The 13,344-nt window shown below is 39.2% G+C and overlaps 1 protein-coding gene across 1 annotated transcript in view; it reads left to right on the top strand.

Annotated features, from left to right (window-relative positions):
- Positions 1–495: 495 nt before the first annotated feature.
- Positions 496–13,344, top strand: part of LOC122674599 (ATP-dependent translocase ABCB1-like) — a 115,982-nt gene continuing 103,133 nt past the window's right edge. The window contains exons 1-3 of the mRNA XM_043873095.1: positions 496–613; positions 1,198–1,271; positions 8,233–8,293. Of these exons, the coding sequence (XP_043729030.1) occupies positions 1,204–1,271; positions 8,233–8,293 (129 nt within the window). The 5' untranslated portion in view covers positions 496–613; positions 1,198–1,203. The remainder of the gene's footprint in view (positions 614–1,197; positions 1,272–8,232; positions 8,294–13,344) is intronic.

Genomic DNA, 13,344 nt, shown 5'->3' with positions numbered 1-13,344 from the left:
AAACAAAACTAACAAACGATGTGTAATCTAATGAAAAACAGAATATAAGAGAGCGGAAGGGAATTTTAACTACAGAATGGGCAAGGCTGGAGATTGTTTTATTAGAATATATTGGATGCGATATCAAAGAAAATTTCCCTTATCTACTCGAGTCACAAGAAGGGATTTGTATAGTGACATTTGTATCTATATACTTATAATTTCGTGAACTTGTGCAGACAAGGGCTCTATAAACGTAAAAGTCCTCGGTGATGCAGCTGATAAGCGTTCCCCTGCTCGCCCTTTTACTGAGGGGCAACAGAACGGAGGACATTCCTCCCACAATTCCAACCTGTTCGGTAACTTGGCGCAATCAGGATTCACTAGGACCGGCCGGCAGCTGTCCCGAGCCTGCGGCTGATTGGCCGAGCGCAGAGCACGGGCGTGGGCTTTGCGCAAGTTCCCCGCTCCCCGCTCCCAGGGCCACGAGAAGCCAGGGAGCGTTGGACCAGCGGCTCTTCAAGGCTCAGGGGAGCGGAGACCGCTGTTCGCATCCTCCCCGTCTTTCCGTTGGAGTCTGAATCTCTGCTTCCAAGATTCACACCTTAGTGAACATTCCGAGAGAAAGCCCGAGGTAGGGCGCGGGGAGCTGGGGACCAGACGGAGAAGGTTCGGGGGGAGGATGGGTGGGCTCTCTAATTTCCTGAGCTGGGTCCCCTGGGGCGGAGGGCTTCGGGGAGAGGGAAGGGGAGATTCCAATTGGCAAGTCCAAGGGGACTAAAAGGGGTGAGACTTATTCTCAGTCGGGGAGCCCTTGAGGCACTCCAGTCTCTAGGTTTTGTTTGTTTGTTTGTTTGTTTTTTTGCGCTAGTTATCCGTCCTGGAGTCTGCTGCCCCGAGCCTGCAGAGCCAGCGCTGCGCGGGCAGCCGGGCGCTGAGCCCGCGGGCAGATGGATGGCGTGGGGAACCGGGAGGCAGAAGCCGCGGTGGAGGCGGGCAAAGTTCGGGCCGGGCCGCCGCCCTGCCCCTCGGCTCGCGTGCGGAGGCTGGATGCCTGGCGCGGAGGCATGCCCCTGCGGCGACCCTCGCGGCCACAAGCCGCTGGCGCATCAGGGCGAGCGCTCCGCCCTTCTGCCCGGAGCGCTGTACCGAAGTTCAGTTTCACGTTAGCCATCTGGGGATCTTAGGTTTGACTGACTGGCTGGGATTGCTCCTCAGGTCGCGATGGATGTTGAAGACGGCCGCAATGGAAGAGCAGGGGGGAAGAACTTCTTGAAAAGGGACAAAAAAAGGTAGTTTGTTCCACTTTCATACTTTACATGACTTGGGAGATTTGTTTCAGGCCTCCAACTCTGAAATAAATGAGCTGATGATGGTGGTGGTGATGGCTTTTTTTTTTTTTTTTTTTATCTTAAATGCAGGCAGTTGCGGAGGTTCGCCGGCTTGAGTTGAGCCCAGCATTTGCATGGTGAGCTTCTTCCTCAGGTTTCTGGTCCCACACAGACCAAGGCTCATTTCCTTTCGTGTGTTTTATAACCTTCTGCTTCACGTGTGATGTTGATCTTGCATGAGCCATAACCGTGCGCTGCTTCTGTTCTGCCTTGTGGTCCAGTCTGTTCCTTTTGGTAAAACAGTCACATGAACATTGCATGCTTGTGGCACGCAGTAGATGGGACAGAAGGCCACAACTACTTCTAAGTATTCTTTTTTCTTTTTAAGGCAATGAGTGTCTGACTTTGGTAGAATTGTGAGTCAAGTATACTACCAAAGACTTATTAGAATGGTGTAAAATTATTCTGACTGTATATAGAATTGGTTCTGTAATCACATAGGAAAAATAATTATCTTAAGTAAATTTTGATCACAGTGCACTATCTGTACAGGAAATTTTTAATTTCACTCAGTAAGCTCTTTGTTAGTAATAAATGGTAAAATTAAATTAGTAAAGATATTAATATTATTAGAAACCAAGCTTTTCAGTGTAAGAGAAAAGACATACAAGTGTGGACATTAAGTAGACTTTTGAAAAACAATGTTGAATCTGAATGTGATTTCATGATTTTTTTTAGTAGGTCAGGTTCTGTCCATTGAAATGGATAGTGAGTGGCAAAGAGCACACTCACTGTCAATCTTGGTTCCTCAGTATCCTTCCTTATGAAAAAGGAATCTGCACCCCATAGAGAAAGGGTTAATACCAATTGAGCCTGAGCTTTTGAAGTATCTTGTGGTACCTGAAAACAAGAGGCGGAAGGCGATTATCAAAAAGGACATAGGAACTGGCTTGAAGGGGCTTTCACTGGCCCAAATCTGGGACAGTTTGAGCATCAACAAGAATAATGACTGTACTTGATTGTGAAATACTGAGTAAATTAATTTTTAATAAAATTTGAGAGGAGGAGGGAAACTAAGAGGGGGAGAGAGAGAGAGGGAGAACGTTCTTCACCAAAAAATGTTGAAACCTGCATTGTTATAATTGGTTCAGGCAAGGGTTGTTAATGGATCCTAAACCACTCAGAGAAAGGTTGAATCTATGAATTAGCCACAATTCTTTATTGGAAAAATGAAAATATGATTTTTCCAGTGGAAAGATACTGCAGTTCGCCACCTTAACCAAGTGATCATACCTGGCCTGGCTCCTGGTGAAATAGACTGTGTTAGTGACACGACACCACCTAGGAAGTATGTTTGCAAAATCATTTAGTGAATCTAACTTACCAAGCTTTCAGACTAATGCTGTCCAATAGAAATATAATGTGAACCACACTTGTAGGTATTAATTTTCTAATAGTAACTTATAAAAAGTAAAAAGAAACAGGTGAAATTAATGTTGGGAATACATTTTAAGGATCCAAGTATATTCAACCTATTATCATTTCTATATTTAATGAGGATTATTAATGAGATAGCTTACATTTTCTTTTATACTGCATCCTCAAATCTGTATTTCATACTTCCTGCACAGTTTGGGCAGTTTGAAACAGACATATCCAAGATGTGGGACATTCTATAAGACACCTGTTTCTGTTTCTATAAAAAGTCAATGTTTGGCGGGAGGTAGGTGGGGAGAAGAATTTCTAGATTTAAAAGAGACAAATGGAGAAGGAAATGGCAGCCCGCCCACTCCAGTATTCTTGCCTAGGAAATCCCATGGACTGAGGAGCCTGGCGGGCTACGGTCCATGGGGTGGCAAAAGAGACACGACTTAGTGACTACACAACAAGAAACAAACCCAACACATATAATACATGAGCCTTAGTTACATCAGAATTCTAAAAAGGAAAAACCTATAGAAGACATTCTTGGAAATTTTGAATGTGGATTGATATCAAAATTGCTGTTAATTTTATTGTATGTGATAATGGTAGGAAAACATGTGAAGTGCCATGATCTTTGCAGCTTATTTTCAAATAGTTTGATGATTAACAGTCATAAACTTCCTTATGCATGAAAGAAAATATGGTCAAAATGTTCACAGTTGTTGAATCTAGGTGAATTTTTAATGGGTAGTCATTATTAGTATTCTTTTTTTGTTTTTGTTTGAAGGTTTTCATAATAAATTCTCATAAAATAGATTATATAGAGTGGAAGGCAGATACATCCCTTTTTGTTTTTATGTTTTTAAACTTGGTACCTTAAACAAATAAGTGTTTTTTGACGCAAACACTTAGGGACATTGAAATAAGAAGGATTAAGGCTTTGTGGAAGGAAAGAAATTTGTTTGACAGATTGGTGGTTTCCAGTGGTGGAGGAAAGGGGACAAAACGAGTGAAGGGAGTCAAAAGGTCCAAAGTGCCAGTTATAGAACAAGTCATGGAGGGGTGTAATGTACATCAGTGTGACTCCAGTTAATAACACTGCATTGCATATTTGAAAGTTGCTAAGAGTAAATCTTCATCATCATAAAAGTTCTCATCACAAGGAAGAAAATTCTGTGACTGTGTATGATGACAGATGTTAACTAGACTCGTGGTGATGGTTTCCCAATATATACAAATATCAAATCATTCTCCTGCACACCTGAAACTAATAGAGTGTATGTCAGTTACACCTCAGCTTTTAAAAGTTTAATTGAAGGACAATTGGTTTACAGTGTTGTGTTGGTTCCTGCCGAACATCAACATGAATCACCCATAGGTATACATATGTCCCCTCCCTCTTGAACGTTTTTGAAAAAGGTGTTCAATAAATATTTGTGGGATATTTACTTATTTATTCTTCTGTAAGAGCCCATATTTTGAAAACAATGTTTCTTTTGAGCTTGCACATACCTTCATTTTATTGTTGATTGCTGTCATGGTCTACAAACTTTTTTTCCAAACTAGAAATTTTTTTTTTTTTTAGTTACTCTTATAAAACTGTGCTCACCATTATTGATGTGAATCTGTTTTTTATAAAGCTATGTATTTTTCCAGTTTTATTGAGTTATAATTGACCTACAATACTGAAAGGTTGTTGCTGAACCACGAAAATATGCCGGGATTCTTGGCCTCCGGAGGAGAAGAATTCAATCCAGGGCCAGATGCTCAGAGCTTTTGTGTAATAAAGTTTTATTAAAGTATGAAAGAGACAGAGAAAGTTTCTGACATAGACATCAGAAGGGGGCAGAAAGAGTACCCCCTTGCTAGTATTAGCAATGGAGTTATATACGTTTTAATAAGTTATTACAATGAATCAAAAGAACTTCTCAAGTTTGTGAAAATTTTCCCAGACCCACTCCCACAATTTACATTTTAGGATAACAAGATTAGAATTTAACAGTAGAAAGATCCTACCAGACCCACTCCCATAACACATTCTAAGATATCAGGATTAGTCAGGTTTTCAGAAGGAGAAACTATCCTCCAGCCGGATACATTGTTGTTGTATAATCCCTAGTACAGAGTTTAAACTGAGTTGTGTAATTGACTAAGACTAAGGAATGTAGAGGGAAAAAAATTTTGTCCTTTTCTCCCCCTTGAGAATTCCAGACTCCTACCTCCCCTTCAAGAGCCTCACACCCCTTTCTCCTCCTTGGGGACCCTGGACTTCTTATCAATCTACCTAGGAATTGACTCTCTCAATACCTTGTAAGTTTAAAGTGTATAGCGTAACGGTTTGAATTACAAATATTGTGATACACTACCACAACAAGTTTAGCTAACATCCATCATCTTATACAGATAAAAAGAAAAAAGATTTCTTATTGTGATGAGAACTTTTAGGATCCACCGTCTTAACAGCTGATTCATCTATATCATACAGCAGTGTTACTGTAGGCATCTTGTGGCACATTGCGTCTCTAGCACTCTTTTATAACTGAAAGTTGGTACCTTTGGACCAGCTTTCTCTCATCCCTTCTTCCCCCTCTAGAAACCACACATCTTACTTCTTTTTCTATGAGTTTGTTTTTTAAACTGTATATTCTAATTCAAAATCATAAAGAAGCATATGACTTGCTGATAATATGAATAGGTATAATGCTTGGGTAATAGTACCCTTTGGCATATTTGTAAAGATTCTTTATTAAAATGTGATTTGATAAGCAACTTCCTATTTGTCCGCACTGTGTTGGAGCAAATGGGGACAGATGAGTCTTCTAAGAGGGGTGACAATCAGTGTTCCCCGCAGGGCAGTGTTTCAGAAGTCTGACACTGCACCAGGTAGCCTGGTGTCTGGGAGTTAGACTTCTCCATGGAAAGCTTGACTTCTTTCTAACTGTGTGACCTTTGACAAGTGAGTTAACTCTTCTCACCTGCAGTTCTCTTCTCTGTAAAGGAAGGGTAAGAATGTGCCTGCCTCACAGAAATTAAGATGAAATGAGGTCTTGTATGGGAAGTGTTTACTTAGCCAGTGTCTGGAACATTATAAATTCTTCAGAGTAGCCGCAGTTTTGGAGAATGAAAAAATAAATAAAAAGCTTAGAGCTAAAACTCAATTCTATATGGCTGTTTTTCTCCTCTCATCCTGATTCCTGGGGTACTAAAACCATGCTTTTATTGGGAATAGGGTAGAACTGAATCTGAAGAGTTATGTTTGTGTATTTTGTGTGTTTTTCAGTAGTGGAACGTCGCTCCAAAGCCAAATATGGAGTAGACTCTGGATTTTTTTCTTTAGAAGTTTCTTCAATTCTTTGACCTCGCTTAGCATAAAGAACATAGCATAAAGATGAATTTACTTTTTGAACTTGAAAAGCTGTGTAGAAAGAATGTACTTCTTCCCTGAGATAGTCTTTCTTTTATGAATAGGAAAATACAGATGCGGAGGTTTCTCTCATATGCTGGATGGCAGTTAGAGTAGAACACTAGTTAGAGAGTTTTGAATCTGTGCTCGAAATAATTGACCTTTCTCTGCCTGAGGGCAGCCTTTTTTTTTTTTTTTCAGTTTCAGTTCAGTTCAGTTGCTCAGTCGTGTCCGACTCTTTGCGACCCCGTGAATCGCAGCACGCCAGGCCTCCCTGTTCATCACCAACTCCCAGAGTTTACTCAAACTCATGTCCATCGAATCGGTGATGCCATCCGGCCATCTCATTCTCTGTCGTCCCCTTCTCCTCCTGCCCCCAATCCCTCCCGGGATCAGGGTCTTTTCCAATGAGTCAGCTCTTCGCATGAGGTGGCCAAAGTATTGGAGTTTCAGCTTCAGCATCAGTCCTTCCAATGAACACCCAGGACTGATCTCCTTTAGGATGGACTGGTTAGATCTCCTTGCTTTCCAAGGGACTCTCAAAAGTCTTCTCCAAAACCACAGTTCAAAAGCATCAATTCTTTGGCACTCAGCTTTCTTCAGACTCCGACTCTTACATCCATACATGACCACTGGAAAAACCATAGCCTTGACTAGACAGACCTTTGTTGGCAAAGTAATGTCTCTGCTTTTTAACATGCAATCTAGGTTGGTCATAACTTTCCTTCCAAGGAGTAAGCATCTTTTAATTTCATGGCTGCAATCACCATCTGCAGTGATTTTGGAGCCCCAAAAGATAAATTCTGACTCTGTTTCCACTGTTGCCCCATCTATTTCCCATGAAGTGATGGGACCAGATGCCATAATCTTAGTTTTCTGAATGTTGAGCTTTAAGCCAACTTTTTCACTCTCCTCTTTCACTTTCATCAAGAGAGTTTTTAGATCCTCTTCACTTTCTGCCATAAGGGTGGTGTCATCTGCATATCTGAGGTTATTGATATTTCTCCTGCCAATCTTGATTCCAGCTTGTGCTTCTTCCAACCCAGCGTTTCTCATGATGTACTCTGCATATAAGTTAAATAAGCAGGGTGACAATATACAGCCTTGACATACTCCTTTCCCTATTTGGAACCAGTCTGTCCATGTCCAGTTCTAGCTGTTGCTTCCTGACCTGCATATAGGTTTCTCAAGAGGCAGGTCAGGTGGTCTGGTATTCCCATCTCTTTCAGAATTTTCCACAGTTTATTGTGATCCACACAGTCAAAGGCTTTGGCATAGTCAATAAAGCAGAAATAGATGTTTTTTCTGGAACTCTTCTTGCTTTTTTGATGATCCAGCAGATGTTGGCAATTTGATCTCTGGTTCCTGTGCCTTTTCTAAAACCAGCTTGAACATCTGGAAGTTCACGGTTCACGTATTGCTGAAGCCTGGCTTGGAGAATTTTGAGCATTACTTTACTAGCGTGTGAAATGAGTGCAGTTTACAAACCATCTTTTTTGATGGTGCTTTTTCTAGGTTGTGTGTATTGCCACAATGGCCCATTTAGGGCTCCAGACATCTTTTCAGAATTAGATTTGCTCATGGAGAGTGATTGAATTATGTTTCTTTCTTAGGATAATTTATGCCCTGCATCTGTTTGTCACTACTCTCCCTGAGGTAAAGGAATAATATCTAGGTAGGTAGAAGGATAGTCTATCTGTTGCTAAAATCAAGGGGATTAACTCTGGGGAGCATGAGTGAGTTCTAAGTAGAAGAAAGGAAGCTCTCTTTTTTTAGTGTTAATTAGTTTTTGTAATTCCAAATTTATGTGTCTCTGTGTATTCATCACAGAAAATTAGGAAATATCAAAGGCACAAGGAAGAAAATAATTTGAAATCTCGACAGAAATCTCAACACCCAGTGATAACCCCGTGTATAGATTTCTAGGTATATGTAAACATACTTAAACTTGATAAATGGGATCATATCATAACCTGTTTTTTTAATGACACTGTAGACATGTTTCTTTGTCCTGTTTGTTGCTAAATATAAGCTCTACGTTGATTGGATATAGATTTACATAGTTTTTAAAGTTTTATGTAATTCTGTTGCTAGGTTTTTCAGTAAAAAAGATGAGAAGAAAGAAAAGAGACCAACTGTCAGTACTTTTGCAATGGTGAGTTTGAATGTATTCACTATTCGATATATATATACACACACACACACACAGCTGATTCACTTTGTAAAGCAGAAACTAACATAAGGTTGTAAACCAATCTTACTCCAATGAAAACAAAGCAAAACAGAAGAAAAAGTGCTGTGACTTCTCTTGATCTAAAAAAGAGGTATTTCATCTGGTATAATATTTTCCTGGAGAGTATGTTAATGAAGAGGTGAAATGAACTCACTTAACTTAGCTCGTTTTCGGGGAGTGATGAGCATTGTACACAGACTGTGTGCGGTGAGCCTCCAGAGTCCCCTGTCCTGGCCTGGGTTTCAGTATTCTCCTAGCCAGTTACGTCACCAGTGATACGTCAGCTGCACAAGCTCTTCTCCCATTGGTGGCCTCAGTCCTAGACACAGGAAACCAGCCACATGGAGTGTGGTTCAAACAAAACCTGGGGCACGCTGTCGCCAAGGGCTCTAATCCTGGCAGGTTTGAGGTCAAGGTCCGAGGCACTCATAATAGAAGTTAGCAATGGGTTATTAATTACTATGACTTAGTACCTGTCACTATGCTTCTGTGCTTGAATAACTGAAAATCTGGAATTTGAAAACCTTAATATACTTCTTTGTCTTATTTTCTGGTTTCATGGTGGCCACTTAGAAGCTTTTCTTTAATCAGATTTGGCATAAGACAGGCTGGTTGATGAGCCCTCTCTACCTGTATCCATTTTTGTTTTTTCTCCTTAGAATGCAGATTTAGGGAACTATGCAATTAGAACCTGGAAGACTTACTGAACCAATTAAGTCTTGTAGTACACAGTTTGTAATTCAGACATAACACACCAGACAGTTGTAAAATTAACATGTGTGTTGGGGGTAGGCTGTCTTATAAAATGAATATTAGTAAAATTGAATATTAAGTATGATTACAGGCATAAAAAAAGAGCTGCCTTTTACACTCCAGTGATCTTATATGAACTTCATCTTCTCGCACTCCAATTGCTCTTGATAAAATTCCACCTTTGAGTCTATCTTTACTCTCTTTGGAATTTTGGTGATATGAGACTGTGTACTTGAGTTATTCTCAGAAATAACCAAGTGACAGTTTTTGTTTTACATTTCATTTTATATTCTTATAATAAAAGAAGCTTTGATGTTAAAATAGGGTTTATTCCCTAGATTTAATTTCCAATTCTGTCATTTTGAGACCAGAATATTTCTGTCTTTTGTAATTTTGTTTTTTTCACATAAATTTTTTTATTTTAATTGGAGGCTAATTACTTTACAATATTGTAGTGGTTTTGCCATACATTGACATGAATCCTCCACAGGTGTACATGTGTTCTCCATTCTGAACCACCCTCCCACTTCCCTCCCCACCCCATCCCTCTGGGTCATCCCGGTGCACCAGCCCCGAGCACCCTGTATCATGCATTGAACCTGGACTGGCGATCTGTTTCATATATGATAAGATACATGTTTCAATGCCATTCTCCCAAACCATCCCACACTCGCCCTCTCCCACAGTCCAAAAGACTGTTCTATACATCTGTGTCTCTTTTGCTATCTCGCATATAGGGTTATCATTACCATCTTTCTAAATTCCATATATATGGGTTAGTATACTGTATTGGTGTTTTTCTTTCTGGCTTACTTCACTCTGTATAATAGGCTCCAGTTTCATCCACCTCATTAGAACTGATTCAAATGTATTCTTTTTAATAGCTGAGTAATAGTCCATTGTGTATATGTACCACAGCTTCTTTATCCATTCGTCTGCTGATGGACACCTAGGTTGCTTCCATATCCTGGCTATTTTAAACAGTGCTGTGATGAACATTGGGGTACATGTGTCTCTTTCAATTCTGGTTTCCTTGGTGTGTATGCCCAGCAGTGGGATTGCTGGGTCGTATGGCAGTTCTATTTCCAGTTTTTTAAGGAATCTCCACACTGTTCTCCATAGTGGCTGTACTAGTTTGCATTCCCACCAACAGTGTAAGAGGGTTCCCTTTTCTCCACTCCCTCTCCAGCATTTATTGCTTGTAGACTTGGATAGCAGCCATTCTGACTGGCGTGAAATGGTACCTCATTGTGATTTTGATTTGCATTTCTCTCATAATGGGTGATGTTGAGCATCTTTTCGTGTGTTTGTTAACCATCTGTATGTCTTCTTTGGAGAAATGTCTGTTTAGTTCTTTGGCCCACTTTTTGATTGGGTCATTTATTTTTCTGGAATTGAGCTGCAGGAGTTGCTTGTATATTTTTGAGATTAATTCCTTGTCCGTTGCTTCGTTTGCTATTATTTTCTCCCAATCTGAGGGCTGTCTTTTCACCTTGCTTATAGTTTCCTTTGTTGTGCAAAAGCTTTTAAGTTTCATTAGGTCCCATTTGTTTAGTTTTGCTTTTATTTCCAATATTCTGGGAGGTGGGTCATAGAGGATCCTGCTGTGATTTATGTTGGAGAGTGTTTTGCCTATGTTTTCCTCTAGGAGTTTTATAGTTTCTGGTCTTATGTTTAGATCTTTAATCCATTTTGAATTTGTTTTTGTGTATGGTGTTAGAAAGTGTTCTAGTTTCATTCTTTTACAAGTGGTTGACCAGTTTTCCCAGCACCACTTGTTAAAGAGATCGTCTTTTCTCCATTGTATATTCTTGCCTCCTTTGTCGAAGATAAGGTTTCCATAGGTGCGTGGATTTATCTCTGGGCTTTCTATTCTGTTCCATTGATCTATATTTCTGTCTTTGTGCCAGTACCATACTGTCTTGATGACTGTGGCTTTGTAGAAATCAACAGGCAGGTTGATTCCTCCAGTTCCATTCTTCTTTCCCAAGATTGCTTTGGCTATTTGAGGTTTTTTGTATTTCCATACAAATTGTGCAATTATTTGTTCTAGTTCTGTGAAAAATACTGTTGGTAGCTTGATAGGGATTGCATTGAATCTATAGATTGCTTTGGGTAGTATACTCATTTTCACTATATTGATTCTCCTGATCCTTGAACAGGGTATATTTCTCCATCTATTTGTGTCCTCTTTGATTTCTTTCACCAGTGTTTTATAGCTTTCTACAGATAGGTCTTTTGTTTCTTTAGGTAGATATATTCCTAAATATTTTATTCTTTTCGTTGCAATGGTGAGTGGTATTGTTTCCTTAATTTCTCTTTCTGTTTTCTCATTGTTAGTGTATAGGAATGCAAGGGATTTCTGTGTGTTGATTTTATATCCTGCAACTTTACTATATTCATTGATTAGCTCTAGTAATTTTCTGGTAGAGTCTTTAGGGTTTTCTATGTGGAGGATCATATCATCTGCAAGCAGTGAGAGTTTTACTTCTTCTTTTTCATTCTGGATTCCTTTTATTTCTTTTTCTGCTCTGATTGCTCTGGCCAAAACTTCCAAAACTATGTTGAATAGTAGTGGTGAGGGTGGGCACCCTTGTCTTGTTCCTGACTTTAGGGGAAATGCTTTCAATTTTTCACCATTGAGAATAATGTTTACTGTGGGCTTGTCATATATAGCTTTTATTATGTTGAGGTATGTTCCTTCTATTTCTGCTTTCTGGAGGGTTTTTATCATAAATGGATGTTGAATTTTGTCAAAGGCTTTCTCTGCATCTCTTGAGATAATCATATGGTTTTTATTTTTCAGTTTGTTAATGTGGTGTATTACATTGATTTGTGGATATTGAAGAATTTTTGCATCCCTGGGATAAAGCCCACTTGGTCATGATGTATGATCTTTTTAATATGTTGTTGGATTCTGTTTACAAGAGTTTTGTTAAGGATTTTTGCATCCGTGTTCATCAGTGATATTGGCCTGTAGTTTTCTTTTTTTGTGGCATCTTTCTCAGATTTTGGTGTTAGGGTGATAGTGGCCTCATGAAATGAGTTGGGAAGTTTACCTTCTTCTGCAATTTTCTGGAAGAGTTTGAGTAGGATAGGTGTTAGCTCTTCTCTAAATTTTTGGTAGAATTCAGCTGTAAAGCCGTCTGGTCCTGGGCTTTTGTTTGCTGGAAGATTTCTGATTACAGTTTCAATTTCCATGCTTGTGAGGTGTCTGTTAAGATTTTCTATTTCTTCCTGGTTCAGTTTTGGAAAGTTGTACTTTTCTAAGAATTTGTCCATTTCTTCCAAGTTGTCTATTTTATTGGCATATAGTTGCTGATAGTAGTCTCTTATGATCCTTTATGTTTCTGTGTTGTCTGTTGTGATCTCTCCATTTTCATTTCTAATTTTGTTGATTTGATTCTTCTCCCTTTGTTTCTTGATGAGTCTGGCTAATAGTTTGTCAATTTATCTTCTTAAAGAACCAGCTTTTGGTTTTGTTGATTTTTGCTATGGTCTCTTTTGTTTCTTTTGCATTTATTTCTGCCCTAATTTTTAAGATTTCTTTCCTTCTACTAACCCTGGAGTTCTTCATTTCTTCCTTTTCTAGTTGCTTTAGGTGTAGAGTTAGGTTATTTATTTGACTTTTTTCTTGTTTCTTGAGGTAAGCCTGTAATGCTATGAACCTTCCCCTTAGCACTGCTTTTACAGTGTCCCATAGGTTTTGGATTGTTGTGTTTTCATTTTCATTCATTTCTATGCATTTTGTTAATTTCTTCTGTGATTTCTTGGTTTTTCAACAGCGTGTTGTTCAGCCTCCATATGTTGGAATTTTTAATAGTTTTTCCTCCTGTAATTGACATCTAATCTTACTTCATTGTGGTCAGAAAAGATGCTTGGAATGATTTCAATTTTTTTGAATTTGCCAAGGCTAGATTTATGGCCCAGGATGTGATCTATCCTGGAGAAGGTTCCATGTGCACTTGAGAAAAAGGTGAAATTCATTGTTTTGGGGTGAAATGTCCTATAGATATCATTTAGGTCTAACTGGTCTATTGTATCATTTAAAGTTTGTGTTTCCCTGTAAATTTTCTGTTTAGTTGACCCATCCATAAGTTTGAGTGTGGTATTAAAGTCTCCCACTATTATTGTGTTATTGTTAATTTCTCCTTTCATACTTGTTAGCATTTGCCTTACATATTGTGGTGCTCCTATACTGGGTGCATATATATTTATAA

The sequence above is a fragment of the Cervus elaphus genome, chromosome 18, assembly GCF_910594005.1.
Source record: "Cervus elaphus chromosome 18, mCerEla1.1, whole genome shotgun sequence".
NCBI lineage: Eukaryota > Metazoa > Chordata > Mammalia > Artiodactyla > Cervidae > Cervus > Cervus elaphus.
The sequence above is the reverse complement of the archived record's forward strand: the minus strand, read 5'-3'. Positions and strand labels throughout refer to the sequence as shown.